The 15304-nt window shown below is 39.4% G+C and overlaps 1 protein-coding gene across 4 annotated transcripts in view; it reads right to left on the minus strand.

The window, feature by feature from the left end:
- PLCB4 (phospholipase C beta 4) overlaps window positions 1-15304 on the minus strand; it is a 131146-nt gene that overhangs the window by 41108 nt on the left and 74734 nt on the right. For all 4 annotated transcript variants that reach the window (XM_065400906.1, XM_065400905.1, XM_065400908.1 and 1 more), the window contains 5 exons: window positions 14590-14754; window positions 11348-11552; window positions 4683-4771; window positions 4008-4158; window positions 69-118 (listed from right to left, as the gene is read on the minus strand). In XM_065400906.1, coding sequence (XP_065256978.1) covers window positions 69-118; window positions 4008-4158; window positions 4683-4771; window positions 11348-11552; window positions 14590-14754 — 660 coding nt within the window. The remainder of the gene's footprint in view (window positions 1-68; window positions 119-4007; window positions 4159-4682; window positions 4772-11347; window positions 11553-14589; window positions 14755-15304) is intronic.

Below are 15304 nucleotides of genomic sequence, written 5' to 3' on the forward strand. Positions count from 1 at the left end.
GACACCAGATAAAATCTTGCTGTTTGCAAATATTTATATTGTCTTACAAAGTTTATGCCCAAACTTACCTTCATTTGCTTTAAATCTTCTATCTTCACTTGAGGAATAAGTTCTATACCTAAAAGGCATTAATACATTTTATCTGGAACTTCAAACACATTAGTACATATCACAGTTTCTGTATGTAACTTCACCACAACTTATATTTCTGTTAGACAGTAATTAATGTGTGTCACATTAAAATGTATAATGTAAACAAGCAACCAATTGAGTTCCATTTAAAAATAATTTAATTATTGAGACATGGGAAAGGTATGTTTAATTTTTTTTTTCAACAGTACTGCACCATCCATCATCTTACTGGTGTAAGGAGAAAATAAAGCAATAGTTGCATTCCAATCTCCTTTCATTCCCAACTTAAGTGTCAAACAAGAACAAGAAAAGAGTTTGTAAAAATCTTGCTCAGAAATAGAGCAGACCATGTGTGCAATTTCACAGCTGGCCTCTTGTTAGGTTCTGGCAAATGCTGTTTTCACTGGCATATCTTAACATCCTTTCAGTTACAAAGTAGTATTTTAAATGTTAATATTGAAAAAATAAAGTCAATATGATCCCATGAGAAATCTACCAGGCAAGACCCTCCTTAATTCTTACATATATTAGTGATTGACCCAACATTTTATTATATACTGTTTAATTAATTAACTACCTTAGGGCAGGTCTACACTTCAAACACTGCAGTGTCACAGCTGCGCCACTGTAGTGCTTCAGTGAAGACGCTACTACACTGACAGGAGAGTTTTGCCAGTCGGCGTAGTTAATCCACCTATGCGAGAGGCATAGGAGAAGCCCTCCCATCGACATAAAATCATAGAATCTTAGGACTGGAAGGGACCTTGAGAAGTCATCTAGTCCAGTCCCCTGCACTCATGGCAGGACTAAGTATTATCTAGACCATCCCTGACAGATGTTTGTCCAACCTGCTCTTAAAAATCCCCAATAATGGAGATTCCACCACCTCCCTAGGCAATTTATTCCAGTGCTTAACCACTCTGACAGTTAGGAAGTTTTTCCTAATGTTCAACCTAAACCGCCCTTGCTGCAATTTAAGCCCATTGCTTCTTGTCCTATCCTCAGAGGTTAATGAGAACAATTTACCTCCCTCCTCCTTGTAACAACCTTTTATGTACTTGAAAACTGTTTTCATGTCCTCTCTCAGTCTTCTCTTCTCCAGACTCAACAAACCCAATTTTTTCAATCTTCCCTCATAGGTCATGTTTTTTAGATCTTTAATCATTTTTGTTGCTCTTCTCTGGGCTTTCTCCAATTTGTCCACACCTTTCCTGAAATGTGGCACCCAGAACTTGACACAATACTCCAGTTGAGGGCTTTTTTTGCAATAATGTTACACTGTTGACTCATATTTAGCTTGCGACCCACTATGACCCTCGCGATCCCTTTTCTGCAGGACTCCTTCCTAGGCAGTCATTTCCCATTTTGTATGTGTGCAACTGATTGTTCCTTCCTAAGAGGAATACTCTGCATTTGTCCTAACTGGATTTCATCCTATTTCCTTCACACCATTTCTCCAGTTTGTCCAGATTATTTTGAATTTTAATCCTATCCTCCCAAGCACTTGCAATGCCTCCCAGCTTGGTATCGTCCGCAAATGTTATAAGTGTACTCTCTATGCCATTATCTAAAGTATTGATGAAGATATTGAACAGAACTGGACTGAGAACTGATCCCTGCAGGCCCCATTTGGCACGGTCTACACTGGGCGTTAGGTTGGTATAAATGCGTTGCTCAGGGGTGTGGATTTTTCACACCTCCAAGTGACGTAGTTATACATATATACGTTTATAATGTAGACCTGGCCTTAGTGTCCTTTAACTGTAAAATTCCATCTGTCCTACAAAGGATTATCTGCTTTGTAAGGTGAATTCCATTGAACAACATTCAGATCTTGCAAAATAAAGACAATTTCTGCAGAACAGGTGAAATTTTAATCTATTCAGCCCCAATAATATATTATTTCTGAGTTAGCACCATAAATATGCCTGGTGCTTTATAAGACACAAAGGCAGAGGGGGAAGTTTTCAAAGATATAAATAGGAAGTTAGGCACTTGACTCCTATTGAAAATCAATGGGAGTTGGGTGCCTAGCTCTCATTTGTGCCTTTGAACATCTCCCTCAGGCTCCCTTACCTTGCTGGATATGCAACTTCTCTTGACCTCAATGTGAACTGTGCATTTTAGTGTGGGCAGAATGATGCGGCTATTAACAAATAATAACAATATATAATAGGATAATAAGGATAGTCACAAATGACCTGCTCTATTATTCCTCAAGTGGATAGGAGAGAAAAAGGGGATGCAGAAGAGATGGCAAATGTACAAGCCCTGAAATCATAGCTTCAGAAACAGTGCTGCACAATGTTTGTTGTGATCTAAAAAGAGAGATTCAGATTTTATTTTAAAATGCAGACTCCCTATTCATGCTTACTGCTTTGTTATTATATGTGTTGAACTACATTTTCAACCAATAATGATTTTTCAGTAATCAGCCTGAAAATATATTTCCTCAGCCTAGTAACTGCAAATTCACACATGCTCCTAATTAATATACAATAAGGTGACTACCACACTTTTGTGATGAAATATGAATGTCTACAATTCAATGTCATTCTTTTTACATTTATATCATAGTATCCCAATTCACAAAAAGACTGTTTTACTGGTATAGGGAGAATGAAGTACTTTAGATTCCAAACCTGACCTGCTTTACTCTGAGAAGTGACTATAGAAATGTCATCCTCTTTCCCAACAGCTCTGCTTATTTGTGTATTCAGCCCTACCTGCTAACTTTCATGCCAAAAATAAGTTTGTGCTGCTTTTTACTTGTGTTATCCCTGCAAAACCAAGGCAGCCACCAGCGAATGAGCTGGATTCTATTCCTTCTGGCACATTAACAGAAATGTTTACCAAGTTTCACTCAGTTATACCTGTGCAAACCCATTTGGCCCCACAGACCCTTTATTATCTGTGATGTGTGAGAGAGAAAGAACCCTCTTGGTTCTCAAAGACGATTTTGCAGGACAAGCAGTTAGGTAAAAAACACCTATCTGCTTATAAACTGAGCACATTTGATATGGAAATATTTGACAGTAAACATGGGTGCCCACAATGCCAGTTTCACAGACACTTTTTGGAATACAGCCACACTTTAAAACATTTCTAGTTTGATGGGGGATCCCCACAGAATCCTAAATACCTGGTTTTTATTTAAATCAACCACTCTGCTGAGGAATTTTTAAAACAAAAGAATTTTTGTGAAGTATACAAGAAAACAGCCTTCCCCACTAGTCCTACTGTAGTAGATCATTAATAAATATTGTTCCCAATGTCATGCATGTTCCTGCTGATAGCACTGACTACACTGGTGCACAAACATGACATTTATTAAAATCCAACCATATTGGCTTCTGCGCCAAGAGAAATATGGATAGAAGAGTATTTGCCAAGTGGACAGAGACACCACTAGTAGAGAAAGATGTTACTTTTTGAGCTTTTCAGAGGGATTAGAAACTATAAGAAGTACAAAACTAAAAACAATGAGGTAGTACTTCTTAGCGTCCTTCTAAACCAGTGGTCCCCAACCTTTTTTGTCTGGCGGGCGCCGGATGACGAGCCACTGAGGACCGTGGCCGGCGGATGAGCAACCGCCGAAATGCCGCCGAGAAGCGGGAACGTCAATAGGCGTTGCTGCTGAAATGCTGCCGACAAGCAGTGTCATCCAGAGGCGTCGCCGCCGAAAATCAGCGGCATTTCGGTGGCAACGCCTCTGGATGACTCTGCTTCTCGGCGGCATTTCGGTGGATGCTGGTCCGCTGGACAGTACGCGGGCGCACATAGATGCCTTGGTGGGTGCCATGGTGCTCGCGGGCACCGTGTTGGGGACCACTGTTCTAAACCATTTAAAGAAGAGAAAGCTCGTTTTCCTTTACCTTTCTTAGTTTCCATCCCAGGTCCGAGGCCGGAAGTGGTACTTGGTCTAAGTTCAGAACTACTCTGAGGAGTCACACTTGCTTTGGCATTATTAGCTTTTCCTTTCTTATCATTCTTTGTGGTGTCATTTGGTACATCAGCTATATCACTCTGGAAAAAGCATGATTACAAAATATCATTTGCAGGGGGGAAAGAAACGAAGTCATTTACTTTTAAAGAAAATTCCCCATATATTTGCTAATACTTCTAGACAAAAAATATTTTCAGATGAAGAATTTATAACCTATTTTTACTGAAAATTAATAAGGATGTCTCCTTTCTAATTTTAGACACATGGATGTGCTGCCATGACTGATAAAAAATCCCTCATGACTGTGACTATATTTGGAAATGCAGTGAAGGATATTTTAATAAATCTGACAACACATGTTCATGTATTTAAGAGTAGAACAGTTCTATATTTGAAAACAGAGATTAAGAGAATAACTTGCATTTATGACCAATTAATCAACAGGAGAACTGACCAAACATTGTGGCCCAAATCTCATTGCAGTGGTATTATTTCTTGTAAAGTGAAGCCTGTATTTTGCATTGTCCATAAAGTGAAGCCTGTATTTTGCATTGTCCGCTATATGAAATTATTTTGCCTACGTTCATAATTAATTTCTACTTACAGTTTCAATACCCATAGCTCTCATCTGGTCTGCTCTTTTTTCCATGACAGATAAAAATTTCTTTGGATCTGATAAAGCATCCACAATATCTGAAAGAAAATTGAATATTTATCAGTTTTTCAATATTTTAAGAGTCAATCAAAAAGCACAATGTAATTTAGCTTTCACAAAGGCTTTATTCTGTTCTCGCCACATGTTCCACTGTCCTCAACACTGGGCCAACTTTTCATAGTAAACTTGGTAGGAGTGGGTAAGCTTTTTTAGTTTAGTCTCTCTCCCTTCCCTCATGACAAGAGAGAAAAGGAGATAAAAATTTCATGATTGAGTAAAGGCCTAATCCAAAGCCCAGTGACGTCTATGGAAAGACTCCCACTTCAAAGGGCTTTTGACCAGGCCATAATAATAATAATAATAATAATAATATAGCACTTTTCATTAGTAGATCTTAAAGCACTTTATAAAGGTGATCAGTAGCATTGTTCTTATTTTACAAATGGAGGGGAAACTGAGGCACAGCGAAAAGTGACTTGCCCAAGGTCATCTAGCCGCCAGTGGCTGAGCCAGGAATAAAACCCAGGTTCTCTGAGTCTCAGGCCAGTGATCTATCCACTAGGCAACACTGCCTCCCTTCAGATATAGGTTGTATTTTTTCTCTTGGTTGCCGAAGAGCATGCTTATCAATTTGGAAGTAAAGATGCCTTCACACAAATCGTTCTGGTATTTTCCATGGCTCATAGGTGAAGGGAACTAATTGTTTTACACGGATGGCCTAAACAATAGTACAAGTGACATCTTTTATTTACAGAATTCCTCCTGTATGACTCATGACAGCACTACTACTCATACCACTCACCCTGCCAAGGCCCAGATGTGGGATGCAACGAGAGGGCTATAAACCAATTAATAAGTTAGGATTATATTGTGACGCCTCCTACTGTTTCCTCTTCCACCCATCTTCTCTGGGACAGAATGCCCAGAAAGCTGCTGCGGGTAGGAGAAGCTCATTTAGACGTTCTCTCTTCTACCCCTTGCCCTGAGTGGTTCTGCTGCCCGCTATTAGATAGTGGTTGTGAAATCATTTTACAGTCTTACCTACTTGTGAGTCTTACCCTGGCGTAACTATCGGCCATAATTTCTCCCCTAGTGCAGACTTTATACCTGGTATAACTTCACAAATTAGTGTTCTGCAATTGCCTTCCCTTAACTGCCAAAATAACTTAATAAACCCTCTTCCCTTTCCTAGAAGCATCCCAGCTCTAAGGAGTATTTTTCACCTTCTTTTATTTACACTGCACATAAGTGCATCCACTTGTGTATTTAGATCTTGATTTAACAAGGTGCCTAAGGTCACGCCAACTTGAAACACGAGGACAGTCCAACTGACTTCAGTAAAACTACTTGTGTCTTTCAAATCAGGCACAGGCTCGAGTTCTTTGCTGAACTGAGGCCTGATCATGGACCACAGAAGAAAATAGGAGTTTTGCTATTTGCATCAACAGGCATGGGATGAAACTGTTGAGGGCTCGACGTGGCAAGCTCTTTGGAGCAGGTATAGTTTAACCACTGCACAGTGCCATGTGCATTTACAACACGATATGAACAACAGCATCCCTGACTCCCTTGACAGTCATGATAAACATTCACTTTTACCATATACAGTGTTTTATACTGGTTAGTTGAATCAGGAAACACCTTTTTGACAATTTAAGTCCTTAATACATGGATGGCCCCATTTGTGATCTTAGTTATTCTAGTGGCAAACTGGGTGTGATATTGGAATCAGGCCCAAAGAGAGTATTGCTAGTTTTATGTACTTGTCTCTTTGCTATACGGCAGTGTGTAAAAATCAATAAAATTTAAATTAAATTAACATTTGCATCCCATAAGAAATATGATTTTATGGATTATGTGTCATGGGTTTTGTGTACGTAGCTATTAATGTACAACTGTATATCGAGAGCTACGCAGAGACATCCATCCTTGCTTCTACTGCAAATGTATCTTTTCAGGCCTTGATTTAAAGATAATCAAGTAACTCACAAGTGGCAAAGGCATAATGAGAAATGCTGCGTGACAAATTGAATTGATTTTAGTACCTACAATAGTAAAGCATCTACAGAGAGTAGCAATGACCTGGTGATCTCTATGTAACTTTAACTTCAGTAATACTCAAGAAGACCTGTACAGTGAAAAAGTATATCAGCCGAAAGTGAAAAGAGTCCCTAAGGACATTCCTTTGAGCAGAATTACCATTTTAAGGATGATGGGCTTTCATGATACGGAAGAAGACAACCAGTCACGCAGGACATTAATGAGTTGAAATATAATTAATATTTTAATGTTTCAAGATACTGCCCCTTTCCTGCATGTGACTATTAAATGGGCCTCCTAGTTGAAGAAGTATCACACAGAAATCCAGAGTGCATCCATTCTCTTGTCTAAAAGCTGTATCTTGATTCAACCATTCATTATAAAATATTGTACATAATATGCCTGAGCTTTTGCCATGATCATCCTGGGAGTCATGGATGATGTTCTTACTTTACTGTATTTTGGGGGAATGCAACTGATTATTGAGATGAAATACAACTAAACCTTTTCTCACATGCTGGAAAGAGAGTAGTGAGTTCAGTTACTGCCCCTCAAACACAACACCATGTGCATAGTGGATTCTTTCTGTTCAGAATGTTGTAATGTAATAAAGAAAATCCATCTTCCAGTTGCTTATCAGTAAAGATAAACCTTTCTGTGGGCTTGCATTCCAGATAGTCTCAGTAATGTAATGGCTCTGTACTTCTAGAGCGATGGTTTTGGAAGTCTACGTTTTCCTAAAGATCTGAATTTTATTTCACATACCAGAATCCTGTCTCATGTTATAGCTGTTTTCAAAGTAACTAGTAGTGATGTCATAGATAAAACACGGGACTAGGGCCGCATGTACCAGTCCAGGAAAAACATATTAACCAGTTCGAATTTTGGGGATAATCTTGCTTATAGTCCTTACTCATGTAAACTTCCCACCGAAGTCACTGGAAGTTTTGCCCAAGTCAAGAATGAAGGATCAGGCCTTCTGTCCTTAGTATCTACTTGATCTGTATGTGAAGATAGTTTGTGCGAGATACGAAAGCTCCATTAAATAATATTTTTCACCTAGACAGCTCAAGTTAACCACCCAAAGCCATCCAATACCACTGTTCCCCACCAACTGGTATCTTCTCTCTCACACTCAGCTGTCCTTCCCACAAATATCAAATGGACAGACCTTATCCCAAGCACATAATGGCCCCAACAACCTGAATATTTTCCCTTTCCTTTAACTGAGCCAACTACCCTTCCAATCCCTAGAACCTACGCTTCAATGAAAATCCATGCCTGCCTTGATCCTGCAACCATGACATAGTATTTGAAAATGGAACTTGAATATTAAGAACTTTCAAGTAAAAAAAACCTCCTTATGTGTGTGGGAGAGTGAGACCTTTGCAAATTTTGTTACTAATCATTTATATGCCGTGCCAAAGGCTCAGCGTTTCTACTGGAAGTAAATGATTCACAGCTCTTTTCTACCCCACCACTTGTCCTCTGCTTAAATTTTCCTTTTTTGTGGTCTTTTTGGCAAGGTACAACTGAATACCAAAAAGTTTTAAAGCTATGAGTTAAAAAACAAACAAAAAAAAGTTGTGTTTAACCAGTATAACCTTGGGAAGCATGTGTTATAGAAACAGAAGTCCCATCACGACTATATATAATAGTGCTTACTTATTATGTACACTATCTATATATTATAAAAGACTTCTCGTTGAAGTCTGCTGCCTCATTATGGATTTCTTCAGAACAGTATTGTGTACCATTGGCTATTAGGAGCAGGGGTATTGAAACAGATAAACCATAGAAAATCAGCAAATCACACCAAAAAAAGACAATGGTGCATATTTTTTCCTAACCCTATCATGAAGCAATCATAAATCATTATTATTTGGCATGAGAGATGTTCTTAAATCTTACTCCTACAGGTTAAAAAGGAAAGTAGCTGAAAATTAAGATTCTTGATACTTTGCCAAAACAATCTAGCTACAAATCAGAGATCGTAATTGTAGTTCATAAAACAATGCAACATTCAGAACAGATGACAAGCACTCAAAACCCACATGTAAATATAATAGTAATGATGCCTTCTGAACATCAAAAGTAATATCTCAAGGCTCTTTTGGTCATCAGGCTATTGCTCAATATCAATGAGAAAATATAAAGGGTGACAAGTCAAAAATGACAGTCGTTGGGAAAAGAGAAATAACAACTGAGCTTGTTGAGTTCTCATTAATACAGAGCCCATTTCCCCTACACAGGCACCAAGATATCACATATCGTTTCCTCATCCTAGCAATATTTCACTTTAATGATAAAGCTACTCGGGGTAAACATTTTTTTTCCCTTCACATTCTGACATCTTACAGATAAACCACCTGTAGTAATGTTGGCAATTTAGAAGATCAACCGACACTGAACTTTTACACAGCTTGCCTTTTACAAACTGATTTTGAAATTCTCTATGAAAAAAAAAAAAAAGTCTGTATCATTTCTGGATTTGTGTGTGAGCAGTACAATTCTTTAAAAAACTCCCAAACTCTGCAAATTGAAGAGTTAATAGTAAACACAATGGAACTTCATTTATGTCACATTAACTGGGTTCCAAAACTTTACAAAATTAAGGTTCCAATTCAGGAACTCATCCTGATTCAGGACAGAGCTTTGAGCATGTGCGTACGTGCTGTCCAGAACAGCATCAACTGAAGTACATGCAAAAGTTCTTTTCTGAACTGGGGCCCTTACTGGTAAAAATTGTTGGTTAAAACTCATTGAATGAATACATTGGTTAAGTGCCTGGTACCAATCAAATCAATGGCAAACCTCTCATTGATTTCAGTGGGGGGGGGGTCAACATTTAACTTATTATTTTTGCTCTAAAAGGCCCTGATCCTGCAAACAATTATGTATATGCTTATCTTTAGGCATGAGAGTAGTCTCATAAAAGCCAGGACCTATGTTTTTTTCTTAAAGCTTGGTTGTAAATACTAGCAAATGATGTATATAAGGTTTTAATGATATTTGGTAAAATTAGTCCCTTTAACAATTTCGTGCACACTCTCTTTCTCTACTTTTTACTACTGAAAATCCAATCCACATTAAAGTTGCAGTAACTATTTTGTACATTTTGAATTAGTTTTACAAAGAGCAAAAAATTATTTTTCCAACAAGGTTTCCCAAAAATCTCTTTGAGGGTGAAGTTCAGAGGGACAGAACAAGGCCTATGGACCACTTAAAATCCAATGTGAGCCCTAATTTGAGGTCTTAAGTGGGATACAGGCGGTACATGGGCCGTGCACTAGCTCTCTATACAGGAGCAAATTTCATCCCACCTGAAAAAAAAAAAAAAACATTTCTCAGCGACAAATGCTTAATGAAAGTGGAAAACTTCCAGTACACTTACCTGCAGTTTAAAAATACTAAGACCTAGGGTAACTAAAATACATGTAAATTAAAGGAGCACATCCATGCTCTTCTGCTACTCTGCTGCACTTGGATTTGCTACCTAATCTGCATCACTGGTAGCACAATAATGGTGGCGTAACTTTGCTGGCAGTTCTTGGTGTTTACTGCTATTAGACCTAGACCTCTACTCAAGACTTCCGTGACTGCTTTTAAGAAGTGGTTTCAATAAAGTTATGCTGGTATTTTTTATTCAAGCAAACATACTGATATAGCACTGTTGTAGGAGCAGTGTCAGAGACCTATCTATCATAATACTTATCTTGAAGAGATAAAAGTTTGTCTTGTAAAGAGAAAAATAACTAGCGTGAGTTTTCAGAGATCAGGCATAGATGGCTATCTCAGGGCACCGAAGATAATAAGGGTGGCAACTTTAACACTGGCAGTAGGGTTGCTAACCTTCCAGGATTGGCCTGGAGTCTCCAGGAATTAAAGATTAATCTTTAATTAAAGATTATGTCATGTGATGAAATCTCCAGGAACACATCCAACCAAAACTGGCAACCCTGTCACTAATAAGTGATGGCTAAGATTTAATTTAAAGAATGGTTTGAAGTATGCAAAACTGGGCGGTGGGAAATCACTTGTAATTGCAAACTTTATAAACACTTGAAAATTTGGCATCTTACATGTCCACTTTTCAGAGCAGGAGTATTTAGAAGAATATTAAAGTACTCTTTAAAAAAAAAAAACCACAGCATCTTGTTTGCCCCCTAGATTATGAAACTACAATATATGTTTTAACTTAGACAATTATTCCAATTAATATATCCAATGAGTTCTTTCTAAAGAGATGAAGAGATTCTAAAGAGATTAAGTACTGGCAAACTGAACAAATTCAGGTAACCTTGGGAAATGTAATTCTAGCTTTGTTTCTTCCCAAACTAATATAAATCACTATCTTGATTTTGAAAGGCTACACTCTTCATTGTTAACATTAAGGCATTTGAGACAAAAGTAAAGATATTTTAACCAGATATAAGAAATTTTCCTACAGATTAGCAGATATAACATTTTTCCAGAGCTCCAGGGATCACGTATTTTCTATCGCACAATGCACTTATATTCCTTGCATACTAAAACCCAAGATTCACAAAGCTGTAATATGTGTTTCTTCTTACCTCCAAAACCATCAGGCACATATGTTTTGAGCACAATGTTGCAGAAAACTGTGGGCAGTGATAGTGGTTTGTTGCCTTCATTTCGAAGGGAAATGTGTCTGTAGCCTGCCTGAAGGCCATCTAGAGGCAGGATCCTCTGACCGATCAGCCTGTTGTTGTCGTCATACACTGCTATTCTCAGAACAGCGAGATCAGGTAGAATAACCTGGGAACCATCAAATAAAGACATTAACTGACTCTTACAATGTTTCAAATTCCCCAAGTACCACACTTGAAAGCATCCAGAGATCACACAACATAGTGGATGTCCATTTCCATTACTGGTAAGTCAGAAGCACAGCCTACTTATCTCTGTTAGACAATACCATCACTCTTTGCTGGATGCAAGCTGTACACTTTCAGACACTGAGGCATTACTGGAAAAGTTTAGTTTCTCTCTCTCTCTCTCTCTCTTTCTTGGTGTTCGTTTTTTGGAGCACAGAAATTGCTCTTTGAAGAATTCTCCAGATTGTAATCAAAACAATTAAATAGTTTGCTTATTTATTTTTCATCGCTGGAGGCCAGTGACCCCTGAAAGTGGGCAGGGAAATACGACGTGGGAGTAGCAGAGACACAAACTGGTCTCTGGTAGTCAAAGGCAGACGGGTAATGCTGGGGTGAGGGGAAAGGCAATGACGGGGGTGGTGGTGCTTGGAAAGGACATCAACAATAGAATAAGGGTGGCGAGAAGGGGGAAGAATAGGGTGTTACACACTGTCTGTAGGAGGGAGATTCTGGGGGGGAGAGGTGATGTGAACTCAGCTGGAGAGGTCTGGTGGGGAAGAGGGTGACACGTACATCATAAGGCAACTGAAGGAGGGCAATACACAATGGGAGGCCTGGTGCTGGTGGGGAACACTCTTAGCAGGGATGGGTGCGAGGGTTCGCACAGAGGGAAGAGGTAGAGGTTGCTGGACAGTAGGTACCTGAAGCTGTTCATAGGAGTGACCCTCATTCATGTGAGCAGTCACACTGAAGCAAAGGGTACCTGAAGCTGACAGTTCCCATCCTGACCAACAAAAGCAACAGCAGAAACTCCTTTCGCTCCCACCTGAATCCAAAAGGGCTAGCCTGACCCCTGTTTCACCTGCTTCCTCAGAAGGGGGAGCAGGGATAGGATGGGAGGAGAGAGGATTCCCTGCACGGGAATGTCTGTACGGGGCAGGCCAGCAATCTTTCATTCCCAGGCTGCCTGGACTGCAGGCCAGAAAGGGCCCTGACAGCGGGAGTGGGTAAGAGACAGAGAGAGGAAAGGAATAAAGAGGACCTGACCCGGAAAGGAATCAATACTAATTAAAATGACACTGAGACATTACTACTTTCCTTTCTCTCTCCACCTGGCTCTATTCATTGATGCCTGAGACTGTCACTCAGGGAAGAAAATAAAACAGATTTTTCCTCCCTTGGACCCGCTGCCTTCAGTTTAAGCCTTAAGTAAAGAGTATAGAAACAAACAGCTTTTTGAACTCTGTGCATGTCTGAACTATTCACAGACACCACAGTTAACTGGCCCTGTGAAGTACTGTCTGACTGACCAGAGGTAAGCGTCAACCCCTCCCAACAGAATGACAACACAAACTTGGGTTAGAATGGCAGAAGCTTTAATATCAAACAGAACAGTCAAACAGAATTCACACATTACCTGCTAGCATTTGTGTAGGGTTAATGCCATCATGGGGGGAGCCCCAGGCCCCAAGCTGACCCGACTAGGGCCACTTAAACAGTATGGGTAAAATCTTCCCTTTACATGTCACAGGCCAGCACACCGTTCATTATGTGATGGGCCGTACTATACCATTGCTCTCCCTGCTCATCACTGGCGGTAGAAATTCAAGCCCCTAGCCTGTTGTTAATTTTAACTCCTCCTCCATGATCATGATCAGGAACAAATGCCCCTTGGTTGTTTACTCATATTATACTTACAAGGGGTCAAGTTGTGACAAATGAGTTATTATGGGATTGGTGGGGCAAATCATAGTTTACTGTACAAGCATGTGTTCTCTGAGTGGGAAGAACCCAAAGGGCAGCAGATGCTGGTCATCTGGTGACCCAGCCCAGGGCAAGGATGCCCATCTGGGACTGCCCACAGTGAACTTAAAGCATTTCCTCTTGCCCATTTCCTAGGCCCCTATGCAGGAAAGCACCTGAGCACATTCTTAAGTTCATCCCTGTTCAGGACACCATTAAACATGTACTGAATAGTGATGCGTTCCGGAACTAGGGTCCCAGCAGCACAGCATTAGGACAAGTCACCTCCCAGGAGATCTGAGTCCACTACATTTGCTACACTGGAAGCAGATTATCTGTGTTACACAATATACATATAAAACCAGTATGACCACCAGGCAAAACCTGTCACGAAAGAAAAACAGTAAAAATTCTGCAGGACAACAGAACAGGTGAAAGAAAAACACACATTATCAAAGACAGCACTGTTAACGCATGTATTTTGGATGAAACTCCAGTTGACAAAAAATAAAATAAAAATCAGACTGAGAGATAAAAACTGAACATTTGAGATGACGACTGATCTCCCTCTGGGAGTCCACCATACAGTACCAGGAAAAAGGTGGTGGTGTGTTTTTTTTGTTTTTGTTTTTGAAGTACATGATACACATGGTCTACAGGAGAAGGGAGCTGGCCACATGTGTGAGGAACACAGCACCCTTCCATTTTTTCCATGTAATGACATTGACCTTAGCTTTGGATGCAGCATCTCACCTGCCCTCTTGGCTGAAGGAACAGTGCAAGATAGCAGCCACTGTCAGGGCAGGGAAGAAGACATCTCCAAGGAATGTTGGTGTCCACCAGCTGGAGCTCATTCTGAGCAGACTGCACACCTGGAACACAGGCATTGCCACGAAGGACGTGGGTTCCTCCAAGAAGGAGGAGGAAGCAAAAAAGAGGGAAAAGCCAAACAGACAAAAAAAAAAAAATCATGTGACAACTACTGAGGTTATCCATAAAAAAAAAAAAAAACTGTTGAAGTGTAATTCAGCCTTAATGGTTTACAGGTTTACTGTGGTAAACACGAGTCCTACAAATTTAAGGTCCAATCCTTGTTCATAGGAGTGACCCTTATTCATGTGAGCAGTCACACTGAAGCAAAGGGGATTGCTCATGCAAGTAAAGAATACTCACATGGGAAAAGGTTTTCAAGAGCAGGTTTCAAAACACCCAAGTGTACATTCAAAAAATCCTACCTTTCGAAATACAAATGATTCTTCATTGTAAACAGGGTTCAGGCCATTGTTCATCACCATGCGGGTTCGAAATTCTTTACGTATCGTGTCCGTAGGTAACCCGTACATATCCACTTCTACATATGTACCAATTTTTTTATCTGATAAGAACTGACCAGATATTACCTGAATAAAGAAGAAAAGGAATTAAATACACTCCTCTGATCTAAAGAAAGTAACAATATAAAACATACAGTACTTTATGGTGAGTGGAAACAATGTCACTTGTATTCTTTATCAAATAACAGTATTCACATACGTTCATTATACAGAGCAGTCATAGTCATTTAATAGTGTAATTTTTTTCCACAGCATCAAATAACCACTAAATTTCATGTTGGCATATTTGGTTTTGTAAATAAAAAGGTAATTCTTTAAGATTTTTATGAATATGTGCACACACAACAAATTACAGCGTGTAAATCAATAATGAATTTGGCCTATTTATACATATACATATATTAGTACCACTTATTTTTAAAAATTAGATTCCATGCTGATATTATGCATCTGTATGAGTAACAAGTAAACAGCGGCTTTTCTGATAGGATTCCTCTTTTCTATTTTGGGGGTTTTATGCTGAATTTTAGTGAGAGGCCGACTGCATGTACATTGTAATAACAGCCCCATGGGAAAGTCATATTGTTCCCCCTACTTTTCAGCAGCTGCTGCTGTG

Source organism: Emys orbicularis, chromosome 3 (assembly GCF_028017835.1).
Source record: "Emys orbicularis isolate rEmyOrb1 chromosome 3, rEmyOrb1.hap1, whole genome shotgun sequence".
In the NCBI taxonomy this organism is placed as follows: Eukaryota; Metazoa; Chordata; order Testudines; family Emydidae; genus Emys; species Emys orbicularis.